This window comes from Microtus ochrogaster, chromosome 21 (assembly GCF_000317375.1).
Source record: "Microtus ochrogaster isolate Prairie Vole_2 chromosome 21, MicOch1.0, whole genome shotgun sequence".
Classification (NCBI taxonomy): domain Eukaryota; kingdom Metazoa; phylum Chordata; class Mammalia; order Rodentia; family Cricetidae; genus Microtus; species Microtus ochrogaster.
The window spans coordinates 40,169,954-40,182,774 of NC_022022.1; the positions used below are offsets into that span (position 1 = coordinate 40,169,954).

Here is a 12,821-nt window from a genome sequence, read left to right on the forward strand (position 1 = left end):
TGGTGGTGGTGGTGGTGGTGGTGGTGGTGGTGGTGGTGGTGGTAAGTGCTAGAAGTCCCTGGCACCAAAACGAAAAGCATGTTTGCTTAATTAATTAAAAACCACTACCACCACCAAAACCTGTTCTTTCTACTGTTACTACTGCCCCGTGTGAGCACTGCTCTAAATTTGCAGAATGACCTCCTTCTATCTAACAGAGTTCTCTTCATTTCATAGGCTCTCATTTCTGCTGCACCAGTGGCTGCGCTGTATATTTTGAAGCAGTATCTGGCTGCAGAACCAAGACTCGCCTCCTGCTCCCGAGCCTAGGTTGCTGACTGCACCATCACATCTGGCTCCCATCTCAAAGTTTCACGTATTTACATTCATTTTTGGATGACTACGTTTGCGGTGCATGCACGTGTGTGCAAGCGTGAGTGCAGATGCCCGTGCAGATCCCTACCCCGACCTTATTGCTTTGAGACAGAGTTATTGTCTGAACCACAAGGAAGTTGTCTTGGCTCTAATGGCTGGCCACCTGTTTCCACCCTAGGTATTGGGGTTACAGGCACATGAAACCTTGCTGAGCTTTTATGTGGGTCCTGGATTCCAAGCTCACACCCTCCCTCATGCTTGCACAGATCTCTTACCCATGGAGCAGGCTCCCCAGTCTGAGCAACCGGAAGCTTTATCTTGATCATGTCCGTCACATTCTGGAAGGGCTTATCAAGCTAGTTAATCCACTTTCCGACCACGACCAGTCATGGGATGCCCTGGTCTAATGCAGCCTGCTGGCTACCTTCCAAGAACCAGGTGCATTTTCTTGTAATCTTTCTGGATCACAACATGATGCTGCTTTTCTACCCTTGGCTGATTTTAGCCCCTTCTTTTCATCCTAGTCTTCTGTTATTTTCTTAAAGAGTCATCTTATTATGAATGTGTATGCAAATATCAATGTGTATTGTGAGGACATGCACACATAAGTATGCTTTCGGACCTGGTGAAATCATATGCTCCCTGATGTGGGTGCTGGAACTTGAACTCAAAGGTTGAGCAGCCAACGCTCATAACTGCTGAGTCATCTCTCCAGCCCCTCTAGGTTTATCTGGTTTCTTCCTTCCTATTTAGTATTCATTCGAAATACTGAAGAACTAGTTCAGATGCTCTCTGTAGGTTTTTTTAAACAAATATTTCTAAATATGAGTTCATTCTTTTCTCTTGAAGGCTGTGATTTCATTCTTTAATCATGTATTGCCCCTTCTATTAGGCTCTAAATTGTTACTTTGCTTTATCCATAAATGATGGGAAGCTTTTAAAATCTTCACACATGATCTAAAATAAGGTAGCTAATTTTTTTTTTAAATTTTTTCTCACCTCCTATTGTAGGTGCTATTAGAATTAAGTTCTTGGATATTTTTGTCTGTCTGCACATACATTATTAAATAATCCAGCAACTTTCAGTGGTTGTAGGAGCTGGAGAGATGGCTCAGGAGTTGAGAGCACTGGCTGCTCTTGCAGAGGACCCAGGTTCAGTTCTCAGCACTCACATGAAGGCTAATAACCATCTAAAACTCCAATTCCAGGAGATCCAATGCCTTCTCATGGCCTCTGGTTACTGTACGCACGTAGTGCATATTCAAGGTAAAAACACTCACACAACATGAAGGAAGTATGTAAGTATTCAGGACTACAGGAAACTTGTTGGTTATTGATGCCAGGCACATCAACAGAAAACCCTGTCATACTAGGAAAACAAAGGCCGTCTTTTCATTTTGCAATGACCTAATGAATTCTTGGCTGTCCCAATAGAGCTGCTTGTGCGCCAAAGCAAAGGGTAGCCTTTCCACAGGCCTCATCCTGGGAAGATAGGAAAGGTGAACGCTTCTTTCTCTTTCTTAGAGACAAATACTCCAGAGTAAAACAGACTTTAGAGGGTGACCATCATCTGGTCTAGGCCATTTCTGGGAAAATGCCCTTCCTCAACTGCAGGACTGCTGAACTGCTCTCACAGGTTTGGTCTTACGTTTTCAGTCAAACATAAGAAAAAGAAATCAACCAGCTGCTTACTCCTGTCAGGTCTGTAGCATTTCTGGGAACCACAGAATATCAAGCTTTCTTCTTCAGATTCACGCTCAATTAAGTTAGACCAAGATGCAAGCTCACCTAGAAGCTTTCTATATTGACACATAAGATCTGTCCATAATTACTGTGTGCATATGGTGTTTCTATAGATACAGTGTATAATGTGCAACTCAGGGGGAGCATATCTGTTTCCTCAAATGCCTTATTTTTGCAGTGAGAGCATAAAAATTTTCTCCACTGAATTAACAAAATGCAGGATCATCATCTCTTGCCCCCTACTGTGAGCAGAACACCAGTGCTTCCTTCCCTCATCGAGTTGTAACCAAGCACCCATTAACAAAGGCTTCCGCCCGCCCCCTCCTGTTCTTCACTGAGGGTTCTGAAAAGGTGTTATTGGTTCTGTTGTAGGTATGTGAGCCAGGAGAGCATAGCAGCTGCATCTGTCAGATGACTCAGCTCCATCTTGCACAAACACCACAGAAACCTATGTTACATACTGTGATGCTAGAATATCAGACCAGAGAAAATGAAAGTCATGTGATCTTAGAAGCAAAACCAAGAAAGGTGTTATGATCCAGGCTCCCTCACCTGTCCCAGTGCTGGTCCTTGTCAAAGCTTCGTTACCTTTGCCTGGAACTCAACACCTGGGCATCCTGACAACACCTGTGTCTGTGTACACTGCTCCTGCCCGAGAAGGCTCTGTACTTCTAGTCAAAGGGCTTCATGGAACTCAACAGAGTTTTGGGAGAATTCCTTTAGAATTTCTTCACAAAATTTGCTTAATAGGAGAAAATCTTCACCAAATAAAAAAAAAAAACACTTAAAAGAGGACAGTAAAGGCTCTTTTTACATTTACAGGCAGTTTTTAATGCCAGAGAGACGAAAGAGTAGATAAGTACAATTTAGTCTCTGCATCATTTTTGTCTTCATGTTTCAAGACAGACATATGAACACTGTGATTACTGTGTTTTCTGAAACAGCTCATACAGCTGATATGTTCCCTGGTAATATAACACGGGTTCAGATTCATAACTAATGAATATTACTTGGTCATTCACGTAGCCTTCTAACTTGGCTTCCTTGCTTCACTTGGGACACTGTAATAACTAGTAGAAGTACATATATGGCCAAAGGAAGGCTTTCACTTAGGAGCTCCAGATCAGGAACTCTCAGGTAAATATATAATTTCCGTTTTTAAAAAATATTGTTACACATCATAAATTTGCTTGAAGGTAAAGAAACATCACTGGCAGAGTTTGTAATGGAGTCCTGCACAGAGTGATCCTCATGATGTCTACAAGAACATAAATATGGAAGAGCATTCCTTGGAGGTACTCATATGCAGAGGCCAGGAGGGAAAGCTGTCTCTCCTGGCCTGCTACGGAGTTTAATCTCTAGTTCAGTGGCAATTACAGAATTTCAAGTTTCACACTGGGTTAAGAAATGGACTTATTTCCATTTCAAATTCAGTGTGGAGAGTCACCTGAAGAGACACTGGAAGCTTGGGAGGAGACAGCAAGTTAGTCAGAAAATGGTGCTGACAGGAGAGATGGAATGACCAGCGCCAAAGGCCTTCCTGGTGATACTGTCTGGAGAAGACCTGATGTACGATCAACAGAACTAAATGATCAAATACACAGCTCGGGGTCAGGAGTTATAAACAGCCCCAAGATTCTGTTGTGGGGTCATTAAAAGAAGTGTGGACCCAAGATGACGAAACAGCCAGACGTTCAGAGAGAAAGAACAAACAGACTCTTGGAATGGATGTTTCAGGTAGTGACAGAGGCGCAAGCCTAGATGAGATCACTCAGAAAACACAGCACTGAGAAGGCCAGAGCCAGATTTCCAGAGAAGACGAATATCTAATCATCTGGAAGTAGAAAGGAATAGTTTTACAGCTCTTTCCACAAACATAGCTCGGTGTGTGTACCACACACACAAACATCATGTTGTAATTCCAGACTCAGATAAAAAGGCCCAATATTTGACTATTTTCACTAATGAAGCCACATTCTTTTGTATTTTTCTATATTTTGAAATGGCTAGAGCATTCAGTCACAGCATGAGTGAAATTATTTGAGACTGAACATTCTCGAAAAAGCCCATGTCCATTTGTTATTCCACACTTAGTGTAGTAGAAAAGGCTGTTAAATCACATACAAGAACACGTAATGAACTACTTTAACCCAGAGCTTTCTTAAAAGAAAAATAAAACAAGCAAGGAGCAGCAGCAATGTCTTCAGCTAAACACATCAGACTGTAAGATCCCCACAACACCACAGTGGTGGCTGAAGATGCTAAGGTTATGTGCGAGCTTTCAAAGGAAACATGGCTTTACTCAACTAAATAAAGACAACCAGGTCTATGCAGTTTCATATCTGTAGAAATCCTAGAAAAGTCAACATATTGATTTCACAGTATCAGCCCAGATTTCAAGGGTTAGGTCAGAAATAGCTACTCTGGAAACAAGAATATAACTGTCCAGTAGAGTCTTAACATTGTACATAGAAAACAATCCCTTCTGTATTGAATGCACTCTACAGCATGAACAGCGCTACTGCAGCAGGATAAGGAGTGTTTCCTGGCTATAATGAAGTCATCACTACTTATGGAAGAAAGGTTCTTTGGCTTTGTATTTCTTCACTATACCATAAAATCCCAAATCTTTCTGATTCGGAACCTAATCCCAAATGTCTTAAGTGTAAACCCTGTTATCACAGGGTCACATAATGCTCTGGAAGTGACACCTGGCCCAGTCTTTCCACCTCGGCAGAGATGCTAAGGAGCGATGCTCTAAGCAAACACTCACTGACAGCAGCAGCATGTCTATTTTTAGCTGCAGGTTTGCTTGAAGTGAACAGCCCCTGCTCTGTGATAAGCTGCAGTACATACTACAGCAGATTTTCTCGAAAAAATAAATAAAAGCACTTTTGGACATGCTTAGAAAAATGAATAATCACAGCAAAAGATTCATTTTCACAAATGTATATAGTCTCATAAATAATTTTCCTAAAATAATTTTAACAAAGCCTCCAGATTCAAAACACATTTATTTATTTTATCCTTAATTCACTATTCTAAACCAATTATAATTAAAAGCAACCCCCCAAAAATCTATAAAATTTTGGCAGCATCTTATTTTTCAGGATTAGAATTTAAAAATAGAGCCCCAAAGAAGCCAACAAAAAATAGTTTTTGGATAACAAAACTAATTAAAGTCAAGTTAAATATGATTATCTCAAGCATCATATACTAAAATAAAAACCTCTTTGTGCTGCATTGGTTTTCTACTTATTAATTTACCACACAACACAGTCAACAACAGCAGTGCCAGTGAATACAAGAAATCAAACCATGAAGACATCAGAAATGGAATGCTGGGCTACCAACACTGTTATTGTTTATAGTTCTCAATGGCTTTTAAAGGCACTTTACAATAATGTCTACTTTAAAAGCATCGACACAAACGTCATTTACCACAGTCTCCACATAAATACCTTTTCCTCTTGCAGTTAAACATTTTAAAAAAATATATATAGCCGAAGAGTCTGCGAGACCATACTTACCATTCATGATGACAGCCAACCTCTCCAGAGCATATTGCTCAGAACAACAGCCCAGCAGCAAAGGGAGTTATGCTAATCTCCGGAGGCAGAGCGATGGTGTAAACACATTCGCTGGAGCAGGCAACAGAACACCAAGAGCTCTCTTTTGTTTTAAAAAGAAAAGCCCCCACAAGCAAAGCCTAAATGCCCAGTAGGAGGTACCCCTAGATAACAGAATATGCCAAAGATGTTTTATGTAATCAGGGTTAGCGTTTCTTTCCCCCCAAGCTAGCCATCCTAGCTTTCTTCATACCCCTCCAGAATCACTCAAAATGGCAGGAAGAAAACGCGAACCAGAATGTATACGGTATTCTCAATTGTAACAGCACAAGTTGTTACCACGGCAACATTAGACCAGCATTATCGGTTTCCTCTAACCAAGAGGTAGCTTTCCTAAAGCTTCAATCAACCAAAACAAAATGCCTTTTTATTTTAGGGCAACACGATCTCCAAACTACAATATTCTATACACTTAAGCACTGAACTACCCTTTTTATACATCTTTCAAAGATATTTTAAAGATTTTTCTTCCCATACTCACACAATCCCATGTTGAATCCGGCGAGGAGCAAACGGCAGAATGACTGCACCTAGATGCCTGTCATTACAGCAGCTCGTACTGCTAGCTGCAGACCTCACCGTGATTAGAGTGCTCTGTGCTGTTGCTAGTGACTATTGGCGATGAATCTTATTGCCCAGATCGCTGACAGCTTTCATTTTTCATGAGCCAAAAGCTATACTGCAGCACAAATATTAACCATTTATACATTCTGTATCATAGGAGAGGCATAATATAACCTGCTTTTATAAAGGAAAATCAGGGAATAATATTTGTAAATTTTCATTAAATTCAGCATTAAGTATCTGATATTAACCAGATAATATTTAAGAAAAAGACAACACAAAATAAATTTACTGGTAATCATTATTCATGTGTGACATTCCTCCCATTAAACAGGACTCTGAGCACAGATTGTACGGAAAAGTGGGGAGGCTGGATTGCATGACGAGTGGGTTGTGCTAATCTCACAGACCTAAGGTCTGTACCACTAATGACCCAAAGGGCCTCGAGAACCATGTCTGTGAGGCAGAAGTTCAGCAGGTGAAGCAGCCGCCCCTTTAAAGTTGCCAGGAGAGGCAGGACTTGTGATGATGGACACTCAGTCAGGAGCCTTCCCCAAGAAACAACTAGCAAGCTGGACAAAACTGCTGGAAAGGAGGTTCACTGCTCTGGTACAGATTAAGCACAGACAAGCTGAGAGACATCAGGAGGCACCACAGCGCTCTCGGGAAGAACACTGAAGTCTGCGGCTCCTTGTCCGCTCAGATCCCTCCAGTTTGGCCTGGGAGGCTTACAGGCCCTGCCAGAGGAAGGCCCGAAGCCCCACATGTAATACTATACGTGAGAAGGCAAACTGTAAGTGAGGAGTCAGTGGGGAAATGCCCAGCTCCTTTAGCTAAATGCCCTGCAGAAATGGACAGCAGACGGATGGTCTAGCAAGAGGTTTAGGAAGGAAATAGAGAGAAGACAGAAAGGAGCTAAACTCTCTAAAAGTCACTGGATACATAGGACTTTATGACCCCCATTTGAGATCCCAAATGTAAAGCTCCATGGCCCACACGTGTGCTGCCCCCCTCCGCACAGCTCCACCAGCACGCCCTCTGACGGTGTATATCAACTGAATTCTGGGACTCAGGGCAAGAGATAAACCAAGAGTAAATTACATAAAATCAGAATTTAGAGACGAGCAGCACAAACCATGAAGGACACTAAATCTACAAACTGGACTAAAGATGTTTAAATAAAAAGACCAATTATTGAAGCAAAAAAATTAAGCCAAGTATAGAGCTACTACAAATATCTCATTTTAAGGACTTGATTTTTGCCCAAACCCATATAATTCATAATGAGAAGAACAAGTAGTTAACAGAAACTGTCCCAGAACTGGGATTTATGTACAATTTAGAAAATATTTGCAAACATTTAGTAAAATGTTGAACGAAATGAAGGGGAACTGTTCAAAGAGTTGATGAGAATGATACAACAGATGGGAATTTCAATACAGAAAGGGAAATATGAAAAACAAAAAGTAGAGACCTGGTAAGTCAATATGAAAAATGTAACTCACTATAATTCTGACATCACATTTCAGAAGCAGAAAAGATCTAACCTGTAAATGTGAGCTGAAGATAGATAGACTCGAAATATGAACAATATCAAGAAAAGGAAACAGTCTTAGAACTATATTTAATACCGAGGGTGTTCTTCTTAAAAAAAAATAATAAATGCAGGGGTGTTCTTCTTGAACACGGGGCACAGGACAGACACACACGGCAGAACAAACACAGACACTACACGGCGGCTCCCACGTGGGTCCACTTTAATGGGGGAGGGAAACACAGAAAGGCAGAGCGACATGCAGGACACACGAGGAAAGACAAACGAGAGAGAGCCTCGTGTGGCCCTGCCTTTTAACGGGGAGCGCAAGGGTATCTGGGAAGGATGTCCCATACCTGCGTGCAGGTGTGCACACAGGTATCCATAGTCCAGGAGGAGTCTGGGAGTTGTAGTTTTTCAAAAGAACAACAGAGGGTCCAACACACATCTAATAGGAACTAAGAACAAAGACTGGCTGGAAAAATGTTTAAAGAAATAATGACTGAAAATGCCCTAATTTGAAAAAAAAAATAACCCAGAGTTCATAAACCATGTGAAACAAATAGTTAAGCTAATACCAAGTAGAACAAACAGGAAGACCCACATCTAGAAACCTCATAGTCAAGAGGTTAATAAAGACCAAGTAAAAAATTTCAAAGCAGGAAGAGACAAACCAGTGCTCAGGTACAAGGGAAAGCATGCAGTGAGTGTTAGCGTCTCTTTAGAAGTAAGTGACTAGGAGACAGTGAGATGATGCACAGGAACGCTAGGAGAAATAAGAAACAGAACCGCGCAGTAAGAACTGTGTATCCAGGAAAACTACTGTCCAAAAAAGTGTAAGATACAACAGAGGACACGTACTACAAGCAGAAATGCACAAGCGAGTCCTCAGAACACGGGAAACGGCAAACCAGTAAGGAAAAATCTATATACAAATGTGTGCATCTAGACACATATAATGGTTATACATAGTCTTCTTACATATGTAGTGCATGCATGATGCTGAGTATCAAATCTTAAACCTGCTAGGTATGAGTTCACAAAATGTACAATGAAAATATTATATTTAGACAATAAATTTATTGTATTAGTGCAAAGTTGTTCTATTTTACTAGAAATGATGCCAATTATATACTGAAGAAGACTGTTACTATATAAAATCATTAAAAACCAAGAAGAGTATATTAAAAATATTTTAACAGTTAAAAAGATCAACAGAGGCTTTCAAATGATGTAATTGTGTTTGCTTAATAAAAATGAAGGCATTATAAATGGAAAATAGGATCAACAATAAGAACAAAATCTATAAAACAGAAATCAATAAAACAAGATATAAACCCATCATGTCAACAATTACATTAAATGTAATGAAAGAAACAAATGAAAAGCAGCAATTATCAACCTGATTAGGAAGCAAGGTTCACATAAATGTCATCTGTAAGAGACACTTTAAGTCTGCAAATAGAAACAGGAACAAAGGAAAAGGGATAAAGACACCTCACCACAATAATAACCAGGAGACATTGTGGTGTCTACACTGATACTGGTAAATCATTTCATTGATAATATTAGAGAAACAAAAGACCATGCATTATAAAGCCAACATATCTCGGGAGTAACTACTGGGTACATATCTGTACTGAGCAGAAGAGCCACTGTAATGTGGACACAGACAGACTTAAAGGAGAATTAGGTGATTTAATAACTACGCTCGTGTGCTGTTACAGCAGGGATACAGTGTACGGAATGTGTCTGTGACAACTCTGTTGTTCACATGTCAGGGAGTGCTCACACACCTAGACAGAGCCCCTCCCCCGACACACCTAAGCCACTGTGCAGTCCTGCTCTGTCGGAGCTGCTCCACCAGATGCCTGGCACAGTTTTCCTCTACAACCAGCTCACTGTGGGGTTCCCTAAAGCCTCAGTTGTCTTCATGTCTGCACCTAGATACACTCACTTTCAAGTCTGCAGTAAATTCTTAATCATGTTTACAGAGCTAGTAGAAAATCTAACCTCATTGTAAAATCCAGGTTTTCCTTTCTACACTGCAAATGTGATTGTTAAGAACCCCGTGGTGTTGAGAGGGAAACAAATGTGAGAGGGTCCTTTCTGGAATCTCCGCTCATTTCATTGCTTCCACAGTTTCTGTCTGGTTGCTCTTGTTCGTCACGATCACAGTCACAGCAGAATGGAACACGTAACTAACAAGCAATGACCTCACTGATTTCCCATCTATGTAGTCCTTAGTTACTTCTTTCATTCAGGTCAGGTGATGTGGCCTCTTACTGGCAACAGTGGCAAGGTATTCCGTATGTTTACGGTGCATGATGAGCATGGCGATAAGAGACTGACTCAAACGCAAGAGAAAATCATGCCGTACAGCAATGCAGTGTGAGCTATACGAGGTTGCTGCTCACATAGCCTGTGTACTGCTTCAGAAGAGACTCTTAATACATAAACAGAGAGTATGTTCTAAAATAACAGTGTAGCACAAAAAACACATGAGCCAGCAACAAGTCTGTTCACTCTCATTACCATGCATTACATGGATCTACAATTACATGTGCTGCACCTTTACACAACTATCAGAGCAGATTTGTTGATGGCAGTATTTCTATAAACACATGAACAATGCATTGAACTATGGAATTACGACAGCTACAGAGTCACTACGCAATACAAATGTTTCAGCTCCATGATCTAAAGGAGCTACTGCCACAGAGGTGGTTCACTATTCACTGAAGCTCAGCAATGTGAAGCATGACTAGACTTTGTGATTTCAAAACTCTCTTCTTAATAAATCTTAGAAACACTAGACAGGAAGTGAGCAAGGATAAACTAAATTTGCATAATGCCTTAAACAATCCATAAAAGATAGCGCCATAAGTCAGGAGAATGTGATTCTTTTATAACGTAGATGGAAATGCTCTGTTTTCACATGTAAGACAACAAAGTAGATGATTCATTCAAAAGGCTCTCAACCTTTTAAAATACAGTCTTTTATCAAGTTATTCAGGACTCACAAGATAGCGGAGTGGTAAGGCATCTGGCACCAAACCTGATGACCTGAGTTCTATCCCAAAGTTCCACAAAGAGAGAGAAACAACTCCCTGGAAGTGGTTGGTCCTGACTTCCATATCTGTGCCACGGCATGCACATATCACTCACACACAGACACACACATACACATATGCTAAATGGATACAGTCAATAATTTTTAAGAGCATAATTAAAGAATCAACAACAGAAAGATGTTTGAAATCCTAAAATCCTGGGCAAGGAATGACAAAGACATTGCAAGGGAAATAAGGAAACATTGTGCACAGCAAGGAAATGACATACAACCATTTTTGGGATGCTCCCAGGAATCCATATTGGCTACAGGTGTCCTATGTCTAAGAGGTCCCACAATCTCATAGAACTGTGTTGCCTACTATGAACCAACTGTGAAAATACAAGATCATGGGTGACTACCAGGTGATAATTTCTTCCATTTTGTTTATTTCTTAAAGGGGAAAGTAGCACAAACAGAAGAAAGGATTAATAAAATTGAAAGGGTTTGAAAAATGCAACACTCACCAATAATACAGAACTACAGTAATACTAGACTGAGGAACATTTAAATATGACAAAATTACTAATGACTGAATTAAAGAATAAAAACAGCATCATCACAAAGGCTAGAGAAACAAGATTATTTAAAAAAAATTATTGGTAATTTCATACTGCGGTAGTTAAAAGAAAATGGGCCCAAAAGGAGTAGCACTATTAAGAGGTGTGCTTGCTGGAGTAGGTATGGTCTTGTAAGAGAAAGTATGTCACTCTGAGGTCTCATATATGCTCAAGCCATGCCCAGCATCTCAGATTACTTCCTGTTGCCTGCATATCAAACGCCTTTAATCCCAGCACTTGGGAGGCAGAGGCAGGTGGATCTCTGTGAGTTCGAGACCAGCCTGGTCTACAAGAGCTAGTTCCAGGACAGGCTCCAAAACCACAGAGAAACCCTGTCTCAAAAAACCAAAAAAAAAAAAAAAAAAAAAAAAAAAAAAAAAAGATGTAAAACCCTCAGTTTCTCTAGCACCATGTCTTCCTGTGTGCCACCTTGTCCCACTATGATGACAATGGACTGAACCTCTGAAACTAAGCTACCCCATTAAATATTTTCTTTATAAGAACTGCCCTGGTCACGGTGTCTCTTCACAGCAACAGAAACAGACACAGACCAAGCATATAAGATGACTTAGATAAATTAGTAAAAAATACAAATTACCAGAATTAAGATGAATGAAATGGATAAATTATTTAAAAGTTACAAATTACCAAAAGCTAACCCAGAAAGAAGTAGAAATAAAAATATCAGAATAATTTAGTTTTTCTTCCATAATTGAAAGCTAAAATCCAAATGGGTTCCTGAATAAGTACTCTGAAGTTATCAAGTATAACACCAATTTTAACAAGCACAGAGTATTCAGAATTATACAGAATTCAGAGCAAAGAACACTTGTGACTCATTTTCTGAGGGCTGAAAGTCAAGCTGGGCAAAGACCTAAAGCAAACTACCACTCAGTATACTCCACTGACGGAAAGATCTCTGCCCAAACCCTGCACGTCTGTAATAGAAATTATACTCCAAGGCCATGGAGCAAGATTGTTCCACACTGAAAAATCAGCTAATAAAAAAAAAAACACGTTAACAGAACAAAGGACAAGCATGACCACGCATGTGCAGCAACAGAAGTCTGAGAACTCCAACAGCCATAATTCCTCTCAACAGGTGAGCCTCCAGGGGCCTTTTTCAGACTGAGGGTGGAGAGAAGATTCCAGCAGTGTACATCACATTTGAGAGTGAAAGACCGACTGTCTTCCTCCTAAGACCGGGCACAAAGCACTCATAGGCATAAACTGTGTAAAGCCAAAGGCAGGAAGGGAAATACTAAAGATATTCACACACGTGAGAAGCTTTATGCGAAGACAACATGATCCGATCTTTAGAGAAT

The 12,821-nt window shown here is 40.3% G+C and overlaps 1 protein-coding gene across 6 annotated transcripts in view; it reads right to left on the minus strand.

Moving 5' to 3' along the window:
- Prkacb (protein kinase cAMP-activated catalytic subunit beta) overlaps window positions 1–12,821 on the minus strand; it is an 87,444-nt gene that overhangs the window by 38,943 nt on the left and 35,680 nt on the right. The window contains exon 1 of one of the 6 annotated variants that reach the window (XM_005357417.3): window positions 6,208–6,330. The exons of 2 other annotated variants lie outside the window; for them this stretch is intronic. In XM_005357417.3, coding sequence (XP_005357474.1) covers window positions 6,208–6,217 — 10 coding nt within the window. In that variant the 5' untranslated portion in view covers window positions 6,218–6,330. Of the gene's footprint in view, window positions 1–5,627; window positions 5,940–6,207; window positions 6,331–12,821 lie in introns of those variants that run through there. 3 more of the 6 variants (XM_013350021.2, XM_013350022.2, XM_013350024.2) reach the window with 3 other exon arrangements.